Source organism: Chiroxiphia lanceolata, chromosome 10 (genome assembly GCF_009829145.1).
Source record: "Chiroxiphia lanceolata isolate bChiLan1 chromosome 10, bChiLan1.pri, whole genome shotgun sequence".
Classification (NCBI taxonomy): Eukaryota; Metazoa; Chordata; class Aves; order Passeriformes; family Pipridae; genus Chiroxiphia; species Chiroxiphia lanceolata.
The window spans coordinates 22,196,507-22,216,364 of NC_045646.1; the positions used below are offsets into that span (position 1 = coordinate 22,196,507).

At 48.1% G+C, this 19,858-nt stretch overlaps 1 protein-coding gene across 5 annotated transcripts in view; it reads right to left on the reverse strand.

Moving 5' to 3' along the window:
• MAP3K13 (mitogen-activated protein kinase kinase kinase 13) overlaps positions 1 to 19,858 on the reverse strand; it is a 71,645-nt gene that overhangs the window by 4,047 nt on the left and 47,740 nt on the right. For all 5 annotated transcript variants that reach the window (XM_032697742.1, XM_032697740.1, XM_032697744.1 and 2 more), the window contains 11 exons: positions 14,653 to 14,836; positions 14,333 to 14,524; positions 13,301 to 13,459; positions 10,297 to 10,455; positions 8,648 to 8,756; positions 7,604 to 7,713; positions 6,317 to 6,433; positions 5,671 to 5,808; positions 3,925 to 4,642; positions 2,510 to 2,580; positions 401 to 698 (listed from right to left, as the gene is read on the reverse strand). In XM_032697742.1, coding sequence (XP_032553633.1) covers positions 401 to 698; positions 2,510 to 2,580; positions 3,925 to 4,642; positions 5,671 to 5,808; positions 6,317 to 6,433; positions 7,604 to 7,713; positions 8,648 to 8,756; positions 10,297 to 10,455; positions 13,301 to 13,459; positions 14,333 to 14,524; positions 14,653 to 14,836 — 2,255 coding nt within the window. The remainder of the gene's footprint in view (positions 1 to 400; positions 699 to 2,509; positions 2,581 to 3,924; positions 4,643 to 5,670; positions 5,809 to 6,316; positions 6,434 to 7,603; positions 7,714 to 8,647; positions 8,757 to 10,296; positions 10,456 to 13,300; positions 13,460 to 14,332; positions 14,525 to 14,652; positions 14,837 to 19,858) is intronic.

Below are 19,858 nucleotides of genomic sequence, written 5' to 3' on the forward strand. Positions count from 1 at the left end.
CTCCCAAACAATTCAAACGCAGTAAAAGGAAGAAAATCATTCCAGCTTTGTCAGCAAGGCTGCTGATGGATACGTTTGAGGCAGTTTATATCCATTCCATTTCATTATCTATTTTTATCCCACTTAATGCAACTGCAAATCTCATGGCCTCCCAAAATCACAGTCATCCTGACCAGTACATTATGTTCAGCTTTGTTTGTGTGACTTTCCCCCACCTACTCATCTGCCAAGTATGAGGGAGATTGGGTACTGAAGCAGTTGCTTTGCCATAGTACACCTACCACAGCACCTCCTAGGCAGTGTTCCAACTTTCTGGCCCTTGGATTCCTTTCCATAACATTTTTTTAGGGTTTTTTTCCACTTAGCAGAAGGAAGAGGGGATAAGAAACCTACAACTCACCTCACAGCTGTGTTCATCTGCACAAAGCTTGCCCAGAGACATCTGAGTCTTGACTCTCCGCACGGCGCACTCTTTGTCTGAAAGCCCATCCGACTGCGTGGAGATTTCAATGGGGATCTCTGGAGTCTGGGACAACATGTCCTCCAGCTTCTCAGCCAGCTCATCTTCCAGCTTGGTGCCCAGCTCATCCGGGCTGTTGGAGTGGTCGCTTGTGTTCCCCTCCTCTCCATCGGACACGGAGAAGTTCTCGGAGCTGAAGGTCGAGTAGGACTGGCAGCTACTGATGCAGCGATGGGGTCTGCAGAGGGGAGAGAGGTTCAGTGTCCAGCTTGGATCACACTGCCTCTGCCCTCAGGGAATGTCCTCTTCAGCTGCTCTGCCACACCAGGCCTTGGCAGACCCCTCTCCTGGTGGGCTGCCTTTCATATCCTGGAGTTACAGAATTCTACCTCTTTTGAACTATTTACTTCCAAACCCTCATCTTCAAATTCATCTGTTCTTATTTGGTCCTGTCTGGTACACGTCCATAATAGCTGATCTGCCCTGGAGCATATTTGCCTTTCTCAGTGCTTTTTCCTAAAGGAATGCTGTACTGTGGAGTTCAAGATAACCCACCTGGGAACACCTGCATTGCCTGGCAGCGATCCCAACAGCCAGGCAGGATTTAGGTACGTGCACTCAAAAAATAGGCTCATAGCTACTTGACTGTGGAAATGGCCTCATGCCAGGATTCAACAGCAATGGTACAACCCATCAGTTGACTGAACATGCCAGGAGATCCACAGCTGGTCATCACATGGAACAGGCAATTTGTTCTCCTTCTAATCTCCCAAGCCAGTAAATCACAGAGGAAGCAACACTCACACAGAAACTCTGTGAGTCAGATAACTCATCCAGCTCAGAGTTCTGCCTCCAGCCCCAGGTAGGAAGGAATAACCTGAGAAAAGTATGAAAACAGGGCATGCAAGGCAGAGCCTGCTTTCTCCTGGCATCTCCTCCTGGTTTGTACCATTCAGCAAATCCAATTCCTAAGTCAAGGCTCAAACCTGGATGACAGTGCTCAGCCTCTGATGGATCTGTGCTCCAGAAATTCAACACTTACGGCTCTTCATGGTTCAATTTCCACAGCACACCTTGACAATGAGCTCCACATCTGAAAATGTTCTGGATGGGAAAAGCACTTCCTTTTGTTCATTTTAAACCCCTGTTTGCTTCACTGGCTGTCCCTAACATGAATGTAAGGAATCATTCCTTGTCTATTTTCTCCACATAAATTACAATTTCATGCACCTCCAGTTTTGCCTCTCCTCCTGCTAGACAAACATTTCTCATGGATTTAATCTCTTCCTCTATGGAAACCATCCCTAACCACTCTTGTCACACTTTTCAGTACCTTTCCAAACTTTACCATGGTCTTTGAGCTGGGGAATGAAGGATTTAAGCAGCAGGTGTGCTGTGGATGTGTACAACAGCAGACCAGCTTTTATTTTCTTCTTTTCTCCTGCAAAACAAACCTTTAATCTATTTGCCCACTGGATCACTCCTGCACTTCAAGCAGCTGCTTTCATAAAACCACAGCAGCATTTCCATGATGTCTCTTCTGAGCACAGGACTGTAAAGCCTGTTGTTACCCAGGCTTAGGTAGTAACACTCCCTTAAGTCTTATTTTACAGGCAACACCATCAAATTTGATCTGCTGTGTTATCACCTGGCTCTTCAATCTTATCTGAATTCAACTACAGAGGTGCTGGAGTCTCCCCCACTGCAGCAACAGTTAATAAACAACAGTGGAAAGAGTCCACAAAAAGCCCCAATATCCACTAAGTCTCATTCTGGTGAAACAGATGCAGCAGCTACTTTTTATAGGCTGAATAACATTATCTAGCTTGACCAAGTTGTGCTGCAAACAGCTTGCAGCAGGAAAGCCGTGCCAGAGAGAACACCTCAGGACAGGCTGGAGCAGGGAGTGACATGAGGGATCAGCTGAGGGTGGACGGGACACACTGGATGGGTCTTCCCCAGTTGCAGTGCTGGTGTGCAGCTGCTAGGACAGTTCTCCTCCTGAGTTTTGTCCCACCAAAGAGAGATTAGAGTGAATTCACCTTTTACCTTTGTCTACGAGGAAACTCCACTTCACTGTCTACTTCACCCTCTTCCTCTTCTGATGAGTCGTCACCGCTCTGGCAGAAAACAAGGACAAAAGTGGTGTCACGTTTGTGGAGGCTCAAACATGGTTGACCCTTGGTCCTCCAGGACAAAGTCACTGTGCCAACAGGCTGCAACAATCTAGACCAGAAGAAAACAGCCTGTGCACCAGGGAACACTGAGGCAGACCTCGTCCTACCAGGAGGTTATTTCAGGCAGCCCTAATGCTGCCATTCCCGAATCTGGACTCGGAAAACACTGGAGTACTTCTGCAGGCACGGAGTACATAATGTTCCAGATTGTTACAGGAGCAAATCAAGTAATTAGTGACATATGGAAACCCACATAAATTATTGAGCTGATCTGGCACTCTTGGCTTTACAACTTCGACTCTCTTCTCCATCACAGAGCAGGAGATGGGGGATGACACAGCCTTTGCTGGTGGGTTTCACCAATTCTGAGCATAGAGCCTTTTCTCCTCCTTTTCCCACCCACCACACTCTTGTCTTTTAGAGCCTCCTCCTACCCTGCCCATCCTGTCAGCCCCTCATTCATATTCAGCCTCTATCTCATCTTGTTGCCTTGTCATATGAGGTCCCCCTACCTTCATTCTGTGCCCAAACCACACTCATGATCTGGTAAATCATCCTATTTTCCTTCACTTCACCACTCAGACCTAATTTTCCTGCTCTCTGAACTCCACTCAGGCTGGTTCCTACTTTTCCCACCACCTGGATGGAAGAAGGAGGAACAAAGAGCTGTTTCTGTACAACTGCACCATCATGTCTTTTTGACTCTTGAAAAATCTTCACAAAATACACGAGAACTATGACTTTCAGTGCAGGGGGACAATTTCTGGCAGGTGCAGCAAAAGGCACATCCCCAAGACCATTGTTGAATTCCTGTTCCAAGGAGCAGCAGCCCCACAGATTCTCAAAGAAACTCTCATGTGATATTTAAAGAACGCATTTACTCCTCCCATTTGAGAAAGGCTTGGAAACATTTTGAGACTGTTTCAACAACAAAAATTCAGCAGAACAAGTTTCACCTCAAACGAAAACTGGCAGAATTGAAATTAACAGAACTAGGCCCTTCCAAAACCTCAAGTGACAACCCTCATCACTGGCAGTATGCTCCAGTATGCCCTACAGCTCCATAAAACTGACTTCAGAAGTATGTCCAGATCACAAAGCAAACTTCATCTACGCATGATTTCTTTGAGATAAAGTTGTACATGCAACTACTACTGCTGTGTGTGTGTGAAACGTGGCTTTGCTGCTGTCCTAGACACCAGCCTGTGCTGCACACCTTCCCTTGGAGGAGAGGGAAAGAAAGAGAACGCTTTGTTTCATTCCAAACCCCAGTGCCTTCGTCCTCACCTTTTGAAGGGATCTCGCTTTGCAAGGCAGCACCGCGGACGCCACGTGCTGGGGAGTGCCCAGGGCGGACGCTGCCGTGCCCTGCTCCTCCAGCTGCTCCATGAACTGCGCGCTCTCGTAGAGGGAAGCAGAAGCCGGGGACTGGGGGTGGCTGCCCCCCGCCTCCGCCGGTGCCATCTGCCCCTGCCCACTGTCCTCGTCCCTGCACTGCAGACACGACTCGTAGGGGTCTGCGGTGCAGCACTCCCAGCGCTCGGCCTGGCCGCCCTTGCCGTCGAGGCCGCGGCGGCAGTCGGCCTCCATGGCGGTGGAGATGAGGTCGGGGCTGGAGCCGGACATGCGGCGCTGGGCGTGGTTGCTGAGGGGGCTGCGCAGCGCGGCCGCGGGGCCGAAGTAGCGCAGGTTGTTGGCGCAGTTGGCGATGTCCTGCCCGTGGCCGTGCAGCCGCGAGGGGTGGCCGTGGCCCGGCTGCGGCAGCCCGGGGTGCGGGGGGGGGTTGTGAGGCGGAGGTGGGGGTGCGTCGTCCTGCGCCGGCTGGTTTTTCAAGATCCCTGCGAATTCCTGGTAGCTGCCTTTGCTGTTCCCCCGGCGGTGCCGGGGCTTGCTGCGGTACCGGCTTTTGCCGCTCAGCGTTGACATTTTGGGACTTCCTGAGACTGGGGAGCCATTGGACGCTGCCTCTGTGCTGGGTATGCCCTCTGACTTGAGCAGGTCTGGCCTGGGAGACAGGGAGCAGAAGTTACACATCAAACCGCAAGCGAAGAGCTGACGTTAGCCCGGAGCAGGGATGAAGAGGCAGCTGCAGCCACAAGCACACTCTGGCTTCCCAAAATCTACAGGCCGCCCTCCCCTTCAGCTGTTTGACTCCTGCATTTCCTTCCCTTTGATTCTCTCCACTCGATGTCCTTTCCATTCGGCCCATCCTGCTCTACACTCCCTTCTTGCTGCTTTTATCAGTAGCTCTCACACACTCTCCCTTTTCTGCTTTTATTTTGATGTTCTCTCCAAAAATAGCTCCCTCCCAGGATCTTGGGGTAGGGCTCCTACTCCATGCATGTACAATGCTCAGCACAATACAGCCCCAATCTGCAGATGATGATCAGCCTGCTCATCTCAGAGCCACGTGAGGATATTAATTCAGAAGTGATTATTCACTGTTAATCAGGACTAACTCCTGGAAATCCCAAAAAAGGAAGAATAAACCAGACAACTCCCTTGGAAAAAATAATCTCCCTTTCTGAAAGTCAGGCAGAAGAGAAAGAGATGAAAGGACAGCACGAATTCCCAAATTTCAAATCCCAAATTAATTCCTCAGCAATGAATCCCTGAGGAGTAGCTGATTTCCACAGTCCCTCAACCTTGCTTATTATAATTCCAGTCAAGGATGATCTAACTGCTCTCTGCTTGGACAGTTAGGAATTTGAGACAGCATGTGAGATACCTCCTGTCCAAGCTCCATCATCTGCTCAAAAATCACATGGACCAGCAGTTCATTCATCCAACCAAAGCATCCTGTGATGCTGTGGTTCCAGAGAGCTGCCCAGGTGCAAGGGATGGCAGGATTCAGCCCTTTTACCTTCAGATAATTCAACAGTTGTGGTTCTGAGGATCAGAGCAGGCCCAAGAGCGAACACCCCCTTGTCCCATCCTGCGTGTCCCCAGACCAAAGGGAAGGAGAGGCTGCCTGCTCATCCCAGTGGGGATCTGCCACAGGCTCTGGCACAGGACTGGGTGGTTGTTTCTCACCGTTTAGTCTGGCTGCCTGGTTTATGGGAGACCCCTTTCCTCTTCATCAGCTTCTCCACTGTATTGGGGTGGATTATTGGTCTGACTGGGTGGCGCTTGTAAGTCCCAGGGTATTTCTTTTCCACTGCTTGTTCCCTCCTGAAACATTGGGAAAAGAAAAAAGAAAAAAAACAAACCAAAACCAGATGAATTCTTTCTTTGTCCAAGTGCAGGTCCTGCTGGACAGGAACACGGCTCCACAGTGAACCATGGCTGGGTGCAACACAACGTGCTGTGCTGGGAAAGGACACAGACATTTCTGAATTCCCTCTGCAGGGATCAGGCAGCGGGAACAGGGCCCTGGCACACAGTCCCAGGAGCCGCACTGCTGTTCATTTTACAAAGGGCCCAAAGGATGCCAGCACCAAAGGGAAAGGTGCCTTTCTCCCAGTCAGTACCCCCCGGGACAGACACAAGCACTAAGGGGTCTGCAGGAACCCACTCCCAAGGGGCTTCTCCCTGCTTGCCAGCTCCTCCTTCACCCTCTGAGTTTGTCAGGGGACACTAAATCTACAAGTAGCATTACACAGTTTATCAATGAAGCATTAATTTTGTTCTCCTGTGTGCAGACTGCCACACCCGTGCCACCATTCCCAGAGACACGTACTTGATGAGCTCCTTCTCCCGGACCTCCAGCTGCAGCATTATAGCACTGAGCTCCATGTACAGGTTGTTGGCCCGCTCCAGCTTCCTCTCGTAGTGCTCACGGATATCTAATGCATGCCTGGAAAGCACAAAGGTCATTATTCCCCTCTGGTGTCCACGGATCAAGAGAGGAGAAGTACAGGTGTTTTACGAAAAGTCAAATTTGCCAGAAGTACTACACTGAACCCCAGATAAAACTAACAGTAAATGATGACTAAGAGCCTGACACAGCAACAAATCACTGTATGATTTGGGAAGTGTTTAATGGCCTTGAAAGAGTGGCAACACTTCTCCCTAGAGGAGCTGCAAATGCCTCACATGCACCCAGGAGCCCTTTGGCCGAGCCCTGATCATCCTGTTTGCACAGAAAAGGGGCTAAACCAGCTTCTGCAGGAACAGGGAACACCCATGTGTCTGTGTTCCACTAACAGCAGGGTGCCCCCACAGCTCCAGTACAGCTGCAGAAGACAAATGGAACCGCAGCCAGAAGATGTGACCAGGCAAAGCTCCCCTGGGCCAGGGGACACTCACCCACCACTGCATCAAACTGGCCAAGACTGCCTTTGGTTTGACACAGAACTGCTACTTGGGAGTTTTATGTTTCTCTGTCCTAACTATAGTTGCAAATTTGTGTCACAGGAGGTAACACTTTCCTTTCTGAAATAAACATCCTGCTTTCATTTTTAAGTTGGTCTAATGTTCAAAATGGGTTTGGGTGGGCTGGTCAAATGCAGCGTTTTCACTCCTCTGCAATAACTAATCCAAGGAAAGTATCAGGGCAGAGAAAGCTCACAGAAAACTGCAAGAGGGATTTCCCAGGAAGATGGATGTACCTGCTGCAGTGCTGTTATCACGAACACCAAATCTCAGGCAGAAATACTCCCTGGTAAACACACAAGCCTTTGCCCATCCTGCCTGGAGCAAATTGTTGAGACTGCCCAAGGGCAGGGACAGTTCCCACTGTTTCTCTCCAGCTTCCCATCAACCAAGCAGTGCTCAAGCTCCAGGGCATGCACACAGGAACTTCAGTTTCTGGGCTCACAAGGGATTTAGGCTGCCCAAATTTCTGCCACCAGGAATACTGCATCCTGTTTTGGGACCCTCATTACAAGAGAAGCAGGAAAACTCCAGTCAGGGCCTGGAGCACAGGCCCCAAGAGGACAAGCTGAGGGAGCTGGGCTCATTTAGCAGGAGAAGGGAATGCTGGGTGGGAAAAGTGAGCAGGAAACATAAAGGACTGTCAACAGACCTGAGCTCTTCTCTTCGGCGCCGAATCAATTCTTCATCCAACCGGTGGATACAAGTTCCTTCACTTTTAATTTTCTCAAAATGTTTCTTCACTTCTTCTCTCCATTCAGCCTAGGAAAGCAATTTACTTTTAGGTGTTTACAAAGAATTGGGATCCCTAGGTGCACAACAGAAGAACTCTTGGGCAATCTTCTTTGTGTAGAGCAGAAAATTACAGGTTTGGGTTGAAAATGTATTTCTGTTAGCTGAATTATTTTGGGTAACAACACTGCAACATGTTTAGTGTCAGCATTTTCAAATGGTATTTAGAAGTTCAAGCTCTGATTAGAGAATTGAAAACATATCTGCATTTTCTAAAAAATACTTTGAAAAATTCCTAAAGCACTTCTGGTTCTAAGACAACATTTTGCTTCTTTTTTTTCAGTTAAAGTAAGCACAAAGGCTTATGATTTGGAAAGCTCTCTTCATGATAACCACTGTCTAGGGTGATACTCTATTTGCCCATTGAAGCTCTGCTTCCTGCAGCTTTAATAAATTTTCTCACATCTACCCCAACAGTTCTTCTTTACTAGAGGCAAGGTTTCATTCTCCTTCTCTCTTTGGGAACAGTCAGTTTCTTGATGGGTAGGACTGGGAGGGATCTCTATGATCATACTTTTAGATCTTCCCTGAAAAGTCACAGAGTCCCTTTGCTGCCCTGTCCCAACTCTGTGTCCCACTTGCTGCCCTCACCTTCACTCTAAATGCAAAGGTTCTGCTCCCAGCAGCCTCATGGTCTCCTGCACAGCAGTGCTGGGAGAACAGCTGGAGCAGAGCAGCTGGAGTCAGCAGGCTCAGGGAGAAGTGAGGGAGGCACCACTGAGCCTCCCACTAAGTCAGCAGATGCCTCAGCTTGGGAAAGTCTGGGTAAAAGATTTTCAAACACCCATCAGTTTGCTTCTCCCCAAGAATCAAAGCGAAATCATGGATCCAGACTCTTGCCTCCAAAAATCAAATCCTTGGAGCTAACTGCAGTGCTCACGGGCTCCAGCCCTTCCCCAGTTACCTGGGATTTAAAGTAGGTTTCCTGAGGAGTAGCCAGCACGTCGGCAGAGGCGATGTCCAGGTGCATCAGGGTCTGCCGGAAGGAGGGACGGTTCCGGGGCTTGCTCTGCCTGAGGGAAAACAGACACATCCCCAGGGATGGGTGAGGTGAACACTGCCAGCCTCTCCTGAAAGGGTTCCACTAGAACTATTCTCTGAACTTGTGCAGATGACAGACTAGAGGTTTTCTCTTTTGCTGAATACGAGTTTATTGTGCTAGAGCTGGGGGTTTTTTTGCTGAAGGAGCAAAAAAGGTGAAAAACATTTAAGACTACAGAGTGAAAGACAGGAACAGTTTCAGTTTGTATCCTGACTGGCTTGTCAAGAAGAAACATACTTCGGTCTGTTGTTCCATCAATTTCCAAATTTTACACCGGGAATACTCAATCTAGTAGAGATGATAATTTACATTCAACAAAACAGGGTGTTTATAAGCACCAAAGGTATGTGAGCTGTCACACCATACATGCCTGAGCCCAGACAGTACTGTAATGCACTGAAAATCCCTGTAAGACCTCAGAAAAGTACAAAACCATTTGTATTTTTGAGGAAAAAACACCTCACTCGAGCTTCAGGACTGAACCAGCCTCTTGCTCAGAACAAGAGCAGCTTCTTCAGCCTCCTCTCCCCTACAACCCCCCTCCTTCCACTAGGTGGGGACACAACTGTTTGTACGCCCTCGCTGTAGTACAGAGCTGCACCAGCTGCTCCTGCCCTCCACTGCCCCTGGACCGCCCTGCAGCTCAGGGTCGGGCACACAGCCCCTGGAAAAGATCCACACAGGCTCTGGCACATTACCCCCCTTGTGCCACGGAGAGGACGGCTGGTAAAACTCATGGAGTGGGAAAATGCTGGAAGAGCCTTTACGCTCTGTGTCAAGATGCAATTACAAGGACAAATCACTTAATGCGTTCACCCAAGACAAAGAATTTAAGCTCTGTTCTGGTATGTGGAGGAAACTGAAAGCATTTTCCATACCTAGACCTGTAAAGTCCGTGTTCCAGACAGAAAGCTCAAATTTCTCTTTGTCCAGTCCCTTACAAGGGGTTTTCAGAGTGAAAAATCAGTTCCCTTCACTCTGGAGCCAGCCTCAAGGAATTTTACCTCTACTTCACTTCCAGCTCCTTTTCTCTTCCCACCTTTTATCCCCTGCTCTGCTACAACAAATCAAACCAATCTTGAAGGCCACTGAAGATGCCCTTTGTGCTGCCTGCTCCTGATTCACGCTGCACAGGTAACTCAGGGGTAACTGCCACCTGCTGGGGCTCCGTAAGGCTCTGCTCCCACTTCTCTCCTATATAACTCCTTCCTGCTCACCAGCCCATCTCCAGTGTCTGCCCATTCCCTCCCCTGCCCCATCCACTCAGCAAAACAGACAGGTCTCTCCCTACTTCCTCTAACCTCCAAATGTCCTTCTGGGGCCAACCCCGCTGCCACAAGGAAGCAGGATCCAAAATGTTAAAACTTACTGCTCTCAGGACAAGTGTGGGAGCTTTTCAGAGCCCCCTGCTCTGGGCTCAACACTCCCACCCTGATGCTGGATTTACTGGGAGTCTGGAGGGAGCTGGGAGCCAGCCCTAGGTCTGTGCTCTGCAGGGTTCAGGCTCTTACCAGGTTTGCTTCATGAGGATTTTGAAGCCATCTGGGCAGGTGGAAGGGACGGGAAGGTGCAGGCTGTTACTGCCCACTCCCCAGATGATGGCCGAGGAATCCACGTCCTTGTAGGGAATCTCTCCCGTAAGCAGCTCCCACAAAACTACCCCAAATGACCTGAAGAAGAAATAAACCAGGATAAATTGAATTCATGCTCTGCAGCTTGAAAAGAACAGTTTGTTAGGCAAAAACAGGGAAATAGGGATGTCTGGTCTGAAATTGCAAGTAGATGCAACAGTGGTTTTTAACACCCCAGGTGACTCTTCCTCCTCTGCCCCAGCACTAGGCTGAACACCAAACCACACTGGTTTTCACCCACCCTTTCCTATTTATTTGTGAGAACTTAAAAATCCTGAAAGCACATTTCCTGTATAGATCAAGTGTTAGTCCTGTTAAATGAAAAGGAAAGTCTGCTTCTCTCAGATAGACTTTGGACTGTCCTGGTTGGCAGGAACAGATCACCGACTACTGCACAGACAGAACTGAGTGTCTTACAGAGACAACACAACAAAGGTTTAGTGGCTTTTCTTTTTATAACTGACATATTTTTCCCTAGCCAAAAGCTCCCTCTACTGTTACCTGTATGCCCAGGTAAGAGTTTCACAGGTTTGAAACTCAGCACTACAACTACTACAACACAGAAATTAGGAAACAAATGCCACATGCAGAAGTGTCAGTACCAAAAGTACATGAGGTCTCACTGATATTTCCTTTGTGTTGAAGAAAGCAAGAAAAAAATTAATTAAGAGAACTCAGTCTGGGAAAGAACCTCCTACGAGAACTGAAAGATGCAGGCAAGAAAACTCACTTTGCTTCTCTTTCTTAATGATGGGGAAGGACATAAACCTTAATTTATAACAGCCAAGTGTTATTTGATTTATTTACAATCTTCACCCAATAAAACACCAATGAAACACCAAACCAGTCAACAGAGAGGTAAACAAAATGCTGCTGAGAACCAACACCACTGTTACTGCACATCAACAACGGGGCTGTGACACAGGTGAGGTACAACCATCTCCATTTCCAACCCAGACGTGTCACCTTACTTACACCCCATCCCCCTGTGGGACACCGACCCTGCCAAGACAGCAGGTCCAACCAGGTGAAAAGTGAGAAGGCTGTTTCTGTGTCTGGCTTGTACCAATATCCAGTTGCTTTTATTAAGTACAGAAAAACTTCTAAGGGACAAGCTGCCAGGTCCGGACAACCATCAGCCAGGAAACAACTTCACGTGAAAAACGTTGCACTTTCAAAGCCCATTGGCTTCAAATCATGTGGGGGGAAAAAAAAATCAAAAAAAGCAAAGTTGGAACATTTTTTTCTCTTGAAATTTTTATCCATGTGCTGCAGGAAAGCAGGGATCCAGGTATTTGGACAAACTACGAGGAAAGCTCATCTGGTTTCAGCTTTGTTATGACTAAGAACTGACAAAGGATTTTCAAGACTCCTGATAAGATTATAGATTTATTTTTTAGCATGCTGTTAAAGATGAGAGAGAGCAGACATATAAGCAGCTTAGGAACTGTTCTCATTTGTTGCCAGCATCCATGAACATCGTTTTTAACTCGTCTTGGGGGAGGCAGGGATGGCAAGGAGGAGTCGGAGCAATCACCACTGCTGTGGACTCAAGAGGACATTGTACCAAAGAGCAGCGTCTCCAAGACTGAGGGAAGGAGTAAAGGAGAGCCCATCAGCTGGCTGTATCAGACAGGATGCTCCACACAACATTCCTGAACCTAAACCCCTCTAAAGGACAGAAAGCTGAGGGTGGAAATCCAGCACCATTCCTCTTCACGATCCTGTGGTTCAAAGGGAGGAGCTCAGAAGACAAATGCTGAGCGTATTTTCTTTCCAAAACAAGCCCAGAGTTTCTCCCAGCAGGGCTGGCCGTGCTGTGGGCTGTACATCCACACTACCTGAGCAGGCAGAACACCATGTTCTGATGAGCTGTGGGCTGTACATCCACACTAAATGAACATGCAGGACACCGTGGGCACCAGAGCAGCTGCACACCACAGGTCACACCACCTTCCCCACAGGAAACCCTGCCCATCAGGTCAAGCCCAGCTCTGAGCTCAGACTGGAGCAGCAGGCAGGCTGCTGTCTGACTCCATCACCCCCAGAGCCACCCACAGCTTTGTCCTGCAGCTTCCTGCTGGGTCAGGGATGTGACAGCATCTGAAGCTGAAAAACCACAAGAAGGAAAATTCCTCCTGGCTGTAAAGCAGGGAGAAGGGCATTTGTCCTGGCTGCTGACATTTAATATGCAGAAATAATGAGGCAGAAACAGAGATGCAGTTCCCCTGAGGGCTCTGAAACCTGTGGAGAGACTTCCCACAGGAGCTCCAAGGCTGAGCCCTCTCAAGCATTTTTAATAGCATGGAAACTGAACCTTTCCTTCTGTTCCTTTGGACACAAAGCATGTTTCACATGGGATGGAAACAGGTTTCAAAATTCAGAGCCTTTCCTGGTTTCCTCCCTTTTGGATCCAGGGTTAGAGTCACTGGACTGTAATCCTGTGGCTGCTCATGTAACATCCAAGCCTGGTGTGCAGAAAGCACAAGGTGGTGGGGCAGAGGCCTCCCTACAGCTCCAGCATGGCCTGAGAGGGCAGAAAGCAATGGAAAACCACCCTGGCTGCTGAGGTTGCTGAGGGGGTCCTGAGCACTGGAAGAAAGCTCTAGGCTGAATAACGACACAGGGCAGAACCTCTGCACCTGCTCCCTGCAGGACACAGGTTGCACTGGGCCTCATCAGGAACCTCCACATGTGTGTGTCATTGCCCTCTCCATCACAGCCCACAGGAACGCAGCTCAGGGCACCAGGCAGAGGGAGAAAGGAACAGTCCACCCCAGAGCAAACCACCCCCAGGCACAGGATGAGGAAAGAAGGTGGGAAGTGCTGGAAAACCAAGTGGCTAATCAGAAGGTGAAGATACTTAACCCTGAACTCTACTCACCAGATATCCACCTTCTCGGAGACGGGCTCGTTCCGTATCACCTCCGGGGCCATCCAAGCCACTGTTCCCGCAAAGGACATCTTGGTGCTTTTATCACTGAGCTCTTTAGATGTACCGAAATCTGAAATTTTTACTGCATCTGTGTGTGTAACTAAAACACTAGAGGGGAAAAAAAAAAAAAACAACAACAAAGAAATCAGCATTTTATGACTTTTCATGTAGCGCAACAGCCCCCGGGAATAAATCCCTTCTTAATCAACATGACCAGTTGATGAGGCCATGCTGCTCACAACTGCAGTACAAGAGAAAAGATTATGTGTTTTCACTGATGAAAGCTCTCACTCGCTTTGGGGTTGTGTTTTGTTCCTCAAATGCACTTCTGCATGCTACAAATCAAAAATCAATCCTGATAAAACTGCAAATTAACAAGTAACTGAGGATTCAGAGGCACCTCTGTACCTTAAGCTGTGCTGTAAACCATCTAAAAGCATTATCTTAATGCACTGTCACAGGTTAAAAAAGTGATGAAGATCTAGGGAGTAAGAACATAAGCAGCTAGAATGTTTTAGTCAGAAAGCAACAGAGAAATGAGAGACATGTTCCAGAAAAATCAGGAAAATAACAAGAGATTAAGAAGGAAAAATAAAAAGCAGAAAGCAACAGAATATCCCACTGTCAAAAAGGACTGGACGCTATGAAATCACTAAGTATTTCCTGACTGCTATTAATCATGTATCAAGGTACTGGTAGCATTTCCAGACTTGTTAAACCACAGCACAGGAAGGGAGTGCCAACGAGTTTCAGTAGTTTCACTCTCATTAGTTTTGAGACAATGTGGAAAAAGAATAGTAGAGCCTTTTGACCAAACTTCAAACTATCCCTCAAGAAAAAAACAGCACCAAAACTGGGGGATGTTTAAGCAGCTGAGACTCCCTTTGGTGACCTGAGGAACCCAAACTGGGGGATATTTAAGCAGCTGAAACCGGTGACCTGAGGAACCCAAACGGGGATGTTTAAGCAGCTGAGACTCACTTTGGTGACTTGAGGTCTCGATGGATGATTTTGTGAAGGTGCAGGTAGTTCATGCCACTGGCAATGCCCGTGGACCAGTCCACCAGCAGCCGAGGGGTGACCTTCCTGCCCGCCCGCAGGACCTCGTAGAGCTGCCCGTGGGCACAGTATTCCATGATGATGCAGTAGCACGGGGCTTGAGTGCAGACCCCCCTGCCAAAGAGAACTCGGTGAGGAGCTGCAGACACACAGCTGGACAGCAAGGCTGGCTTGCCCAGAGAACCTGAGCAGAAGGCTCTTGCCTGGACAAAGGAACACTTGGAACAAGTCCCACGACCTACTTGAACGCGATGATGTTGGGGTGTTTGAGCTTCCTCAGGTGCTTGATATCCGTTTCGTTCTGATCCCTCACTTTCTTGATGGCCACCTCCTCCGCCCGGAATTTGCCCAGGAACACTGCTCCCTGTGCTCCGCTGCCCAGCCACTGCAGCTCCGAGATCTCCTCAAACGGCACCTCCCAGGTATCTGGCACAGGCAGAAAAACGGGATAACGGCCAAGACAAAGACCATGAAAATATTCTGCTGTAAGATCACACCAGGGCAGCACCTGGTCCACCTCTCCTACACCTCCAGGTGGACTTTTCTAGAGGTAGTAGGTGGCAGAAAGCAATGGAAGCACACACAGCACGTGCTCAGCCCCAGCATCCCTTTCATCCACCTCAGTCACCTCCAGCCTGCTCATTCCCATCCTTCCTGCTGCTTTCTCAGAGCTCACCACCCTGCTAACCACTTGGGTGGGCCACTTTGACTTGGCAGGCAGGAACTGAACATGCCAGGGACCCCGGATTGGCAATTTTGGGAGGAGATCCTCTACCCCAACACTGAAGGAGGACAGTATCTCTTACAAAGTACGTGACTCCATAGAAAAGCATAGATGAGAAAAAACGTTTAATATTCACAGCTGACATAAAAAAATATTGAGGGTTTCCCTCCATCCAAATTGGGCACAAATAGGAAATAAAAGGGAAATGCAGAGGTGGTAGGCTGTAAAACACAGACCAGCAACCACCAAGTCACCCAAATACATAAAGCACATCAACCACCACCAGCAGTGGCAGAAACGGGTCTTTCCCACACCAATGTTGTGTGTTATCAGTGTCAAACAGGCAAAACAAGCTTAAGCAACTCCTCCTCTTTGGGACCCACACACATTTGTAGAGACAGTCCTGGAGTGGTCCAGTGGCACAGTATAAACTGCTTCAGGAGGGCTGTACCCATCAGAACAGAAACCCTTGCTCTCTGTGAGTCACCCTGAAATTACCTTAAATTTCACAAACAGCAAGACAAAAGGCAGACGATCATTTATTTATCATGACTCAACAAATGTGTAAGTTTAGAGAGCAAATTATTTAGCAGAAAAAACAACCAGTAACCCACTGATTTCTGAAATAAAAGGAAGTCACACCTGCACAGTCCTGTTGGAGACTGCAAAGGTGTGTCTTTTTGTCTCATCCTTTTCCTGAGCCACCGGGGTGTTCCCAGGGCTGCAGCTGGGATTATGCCAAAGTGAACATTTTTGATCCTGTCACTGAAGGGAGACATATCCCCAAACTGTCTGTGGGCTGATCCCAATGGGAACCTTTCCCTCCTTCATCCCTGTGTCAGTCAGACACTGGCTGGCTGTCTCCTGCTGAATGGTTGCTCCCCAGGCACAGCCATGGAGAGTCAGCTCCCCTCTGGAGCCAGACCCCAGCACTCCTTCTGCTCACTGAACCAGAAACAACAACAGTGTTCATCTACAGCAGAAATTCCCCCCGCCTTGGCAGGGCAAAGTTCAACCCTGGGCACACGTTCCCCCCCCAAGACACAAGGCTGTTTTCCACACGGATGGATCCGCTCACAGCCCAGAACTGTAATTGGTATTTAAGTCGCCAGACATCTAGATACTAAAAAGACTTTAAATAAAGAAAACAAATAAAATGAGAGCAGTCACAAATAAATTGAGAAGATCTGTATTTCTATTTGATTCGCAAATTCACTGCTCCTGAAAGGAGGTGGCAAATACAGGTGATCTTTGGGGGGGGGGGGTGAACAGTGTTTTTATATGGGCAACATTGAAACAATTCCATTGTACTGAAATAGCTGTTTCTTTCACAGAATCCTGGGGTGCTTTGGGTTGGAAGGGACCTTAAAGCTCATCCAGTTCCACCCCCTGCCATGGGCAGGGACACCTTCCAGTAGCCCAGGTTACTCCAAGCCCCATCCAACCTGGCCTTGGACACTTCCAGGGATGGAGCAGCCACAGCTTTGGGAATATCAAGAGGAACAAAGAGCCAAACCACATGTAACATACAGTGCAACAGTCAGACCCTTCTGGGCCTAAAGAAACCAGCCCTAAATAAATTAGAGTGTAATAGCAGCAGGAATTACGCAAGAACTTGCGTTTCTGAGGTGATTAAGAACCATTGGAGTAGAATGATGGGAATCTGTTTCCCATGGGGAAAGAAATGCAGGAGCAGCCCAAGCCTGAGCCAATCTATTTGGAGGAAGTTTTTTCCAGCGTTGGCTGCTGGCCAGCCCTGGCACTGTGACAAGAAGCATCTCTGGTTTACAGAAACCCCATCACCACAACCACCCTTGGATGGGCACCTTGCTCTCCAGGTACACACAAAAACCCTCACGGCGACAGTAAACACGTAACTTGTGAAGGGAAAAGTGAAAGCAACTCCTGGAGACGATTCTTAATCCAAAGGAAATGGCTTGCAAGTCTAATGAGCCTGTAGGAAACACAAACAAGTCTTACTTTAAAGTGCTGGAGTCCCAACAATCCCAATTAAGTAACTGGTAGATGCAAATGAAAGAACTGACTGTATCTCCCTGAAAGCACTCACCAACAACCTTTAGAAATCAGGGTAAGCAACTGGAAAAACAGTCAGGAGGGGTTTTATGGGTCTTTATGGGTCAAATACTTAAACCTCAGATAATCAGCTGGCACTGAACAACACAAAAGCAAACCCTCCCTGCAGGAAAGGCCCCTCACCAAGCAGTGCTGGCACTGCTCAGCCCACCAGCCTGCAGCAGCTCCCAGAGTGGGTCCTTAAGGGAAGCATGGAAACCCACTCCTCTTGATGACCACCTTGGATATTGGGAAGGACATTCAAGGTGTGTTTTCAGCAAGAAAATAACGTGGAATCATGTAAAAGTTGTTCTTATCTTTCCCCTCATTTACCCAGTCACGAGCCAGACCTTCACAGGCAATGTGGGCTCAAGGATCAGACATCTGCCAAGAGCATGGGACCTATCTGTATTTCACTAGTTGTAGGCACACCACAACACCACCACCACCATGTCCTAGAGCCTGGGCCTGCAGGAGATCCAAAGCAGGCAGGCAGGGATTATGGAGAGCACCAAAAAGTACCAGGAAGCACCTCCAGGCAACATAGAATGGTTTGGGTTGGAAGGATCTTAAAGCTCACCCAGTTCCACCCCCTGCCACGGGCAGGACACCACAGACCAGGTTGCTCCAAGCCCCATCCAACCAGGCCTTGGACACTTCCAGGGATCCAGGGGCAGCCACAGCTTCTCTGGGCAACCTGTGCCAGGTTCTCACCACCCTCACAGGGAAGAATTTCTTCCTGACATCTAATCTAAATCTCTCCTCTTTTAGTTAAAACCATTCCTCCTTGCTCTATCACTACCTGTCTCTGTAAAAAGCCACTCTCCCTCTTTTTTATAATCCCCTTTAAGTACTGCAAGGCCGCAGGGCTGCAGATCCAAACTGGGCTCCTACCCCAGCTGTTGATTCAGCCCAACACAAAGGATTGCTCCTGGATGAGGCTTAAAGTAGCTGTCTCATGAAGAAGGGAAAAAATATCATCTGCAAGATCTGTGGCACCAGCCCAAAGCTGTAAAGAAGTTCCCAGGGGAAGGAAAGGTCACCACAAGCCTCTCCTTGCTGCTGAAAGAGCCAGAGACATTTCCTCAGCCTCTTCTCCAAATGCACAGGACTTGCACAAACACAAACACAAACTCCTCTGTGCTCTTGCTAAAAGACAGCAAAAATAAAAATAATCACATCAGTTACTGAAGTGCTGGCTTGTATGTAGCTGATGAAACGCACACAAAGATGATTTTCTGGTGGCAAGAAGCAAGAATGAGATCATCTGGAAAACGGAACATGAATATTCTGACAAAACCCTCAAATTTTAGCACAGCAACAGTTTGGAAAGGCTTATCCTTGGGCAACAGAAGTGCACTTCTGCCATCAGAGCAGTTCAGAGGAAAAAATAATAATATAAGAAACATCTCCTTTTCATTCCCATCGCTTACGGTGAAGACACTGAAGATGCAGCTAAACCACACAGGCGGTTTATAGCAGACCCCAATTAATCCTCAGCCTTACCACATCTGTAGCCAGTTCAAAGCTGCCCTTTTAGAAGGGGCTGATGCCAACAGCAAACTGCTAGAAGTCCCTGGCTCCATGGCTCTGGACACGCTCAGGGCACAGAGAACAGCAAGACCCCTCTGTGCACAGAAGATCTGCGAGCACCCTCCAACCCAGCCCCCCTCTCAGCTGCTCATTTTCACTCATTAGTGCTTCAGTCTTTGACACAAGTGACTTCCATACAAAACCAAGTGCTCCTCTGGATGTCATTTGACTGCTCACAATCCCCTTCTCCTTCCCAAGGGAGACTCCCCAGCCAGACAGTCCCTTCCAAAACTGTCCACATCCAACTCCACATATTGTGCAATCACCCCAACAGTGTTAATCCCCCAAGGACCTTCCAGTCACTTTTTATATTTATAGTCTGAACCACATGTGACACACTGAATAAACAACGTGCAAACAAAACTTAGAACCGACTGTGCCAAAGGATTTCAAGCCAAGCAAACCCTTGCTGAGCACACAGGTGCTGCTCAGGAGCCACCTGCCATCCTGGAATGCAGAGGTGCATTTCCTACTCCATTATGAGCTGGGAATGACTGACTCTGGGAAGGAGTAAGTTTATATCAAGCCAAATTCACCCAAATGTTGTTTAACAGCTCTGTTCCCTCATATTAGCAGTTGTTCCCCATCCCTCTGGGGTTTAGATATGAACCACTTAGACAGGTTTCTGACCACGTATCTTATAATTTGTCAGTGCTAGAGAACCATTTGATTAATAGTGAGTGATGGTCACAGCAGCACAGGACACTTCTGCCCCATGGTACCATGGTGGCCAGGCTGTTCCCATTTTCCATAAGCCTCCACCATTTCAGCTCCTTAATTCTAATGACAGCTTGTTCTTTTCCCATCTGCCACCTCCCTCCCCCTGTTCTAGGGGAGAAATCAGACACCAACAGCAGAACATACTCTGCCCTTTAGCTTTCAGCAGCACCTAAAGAGACTTATATCTATATATATGATATAAGTATCATACCATATATAGATATGAAATCAACTGGGACATCACTTATTTCCAAACTACATATTTTATATATATATTCATACTCACATACACTTACACATTTAAATGAAAAAAGGTATAAACCTTATTTCTGGAAAGA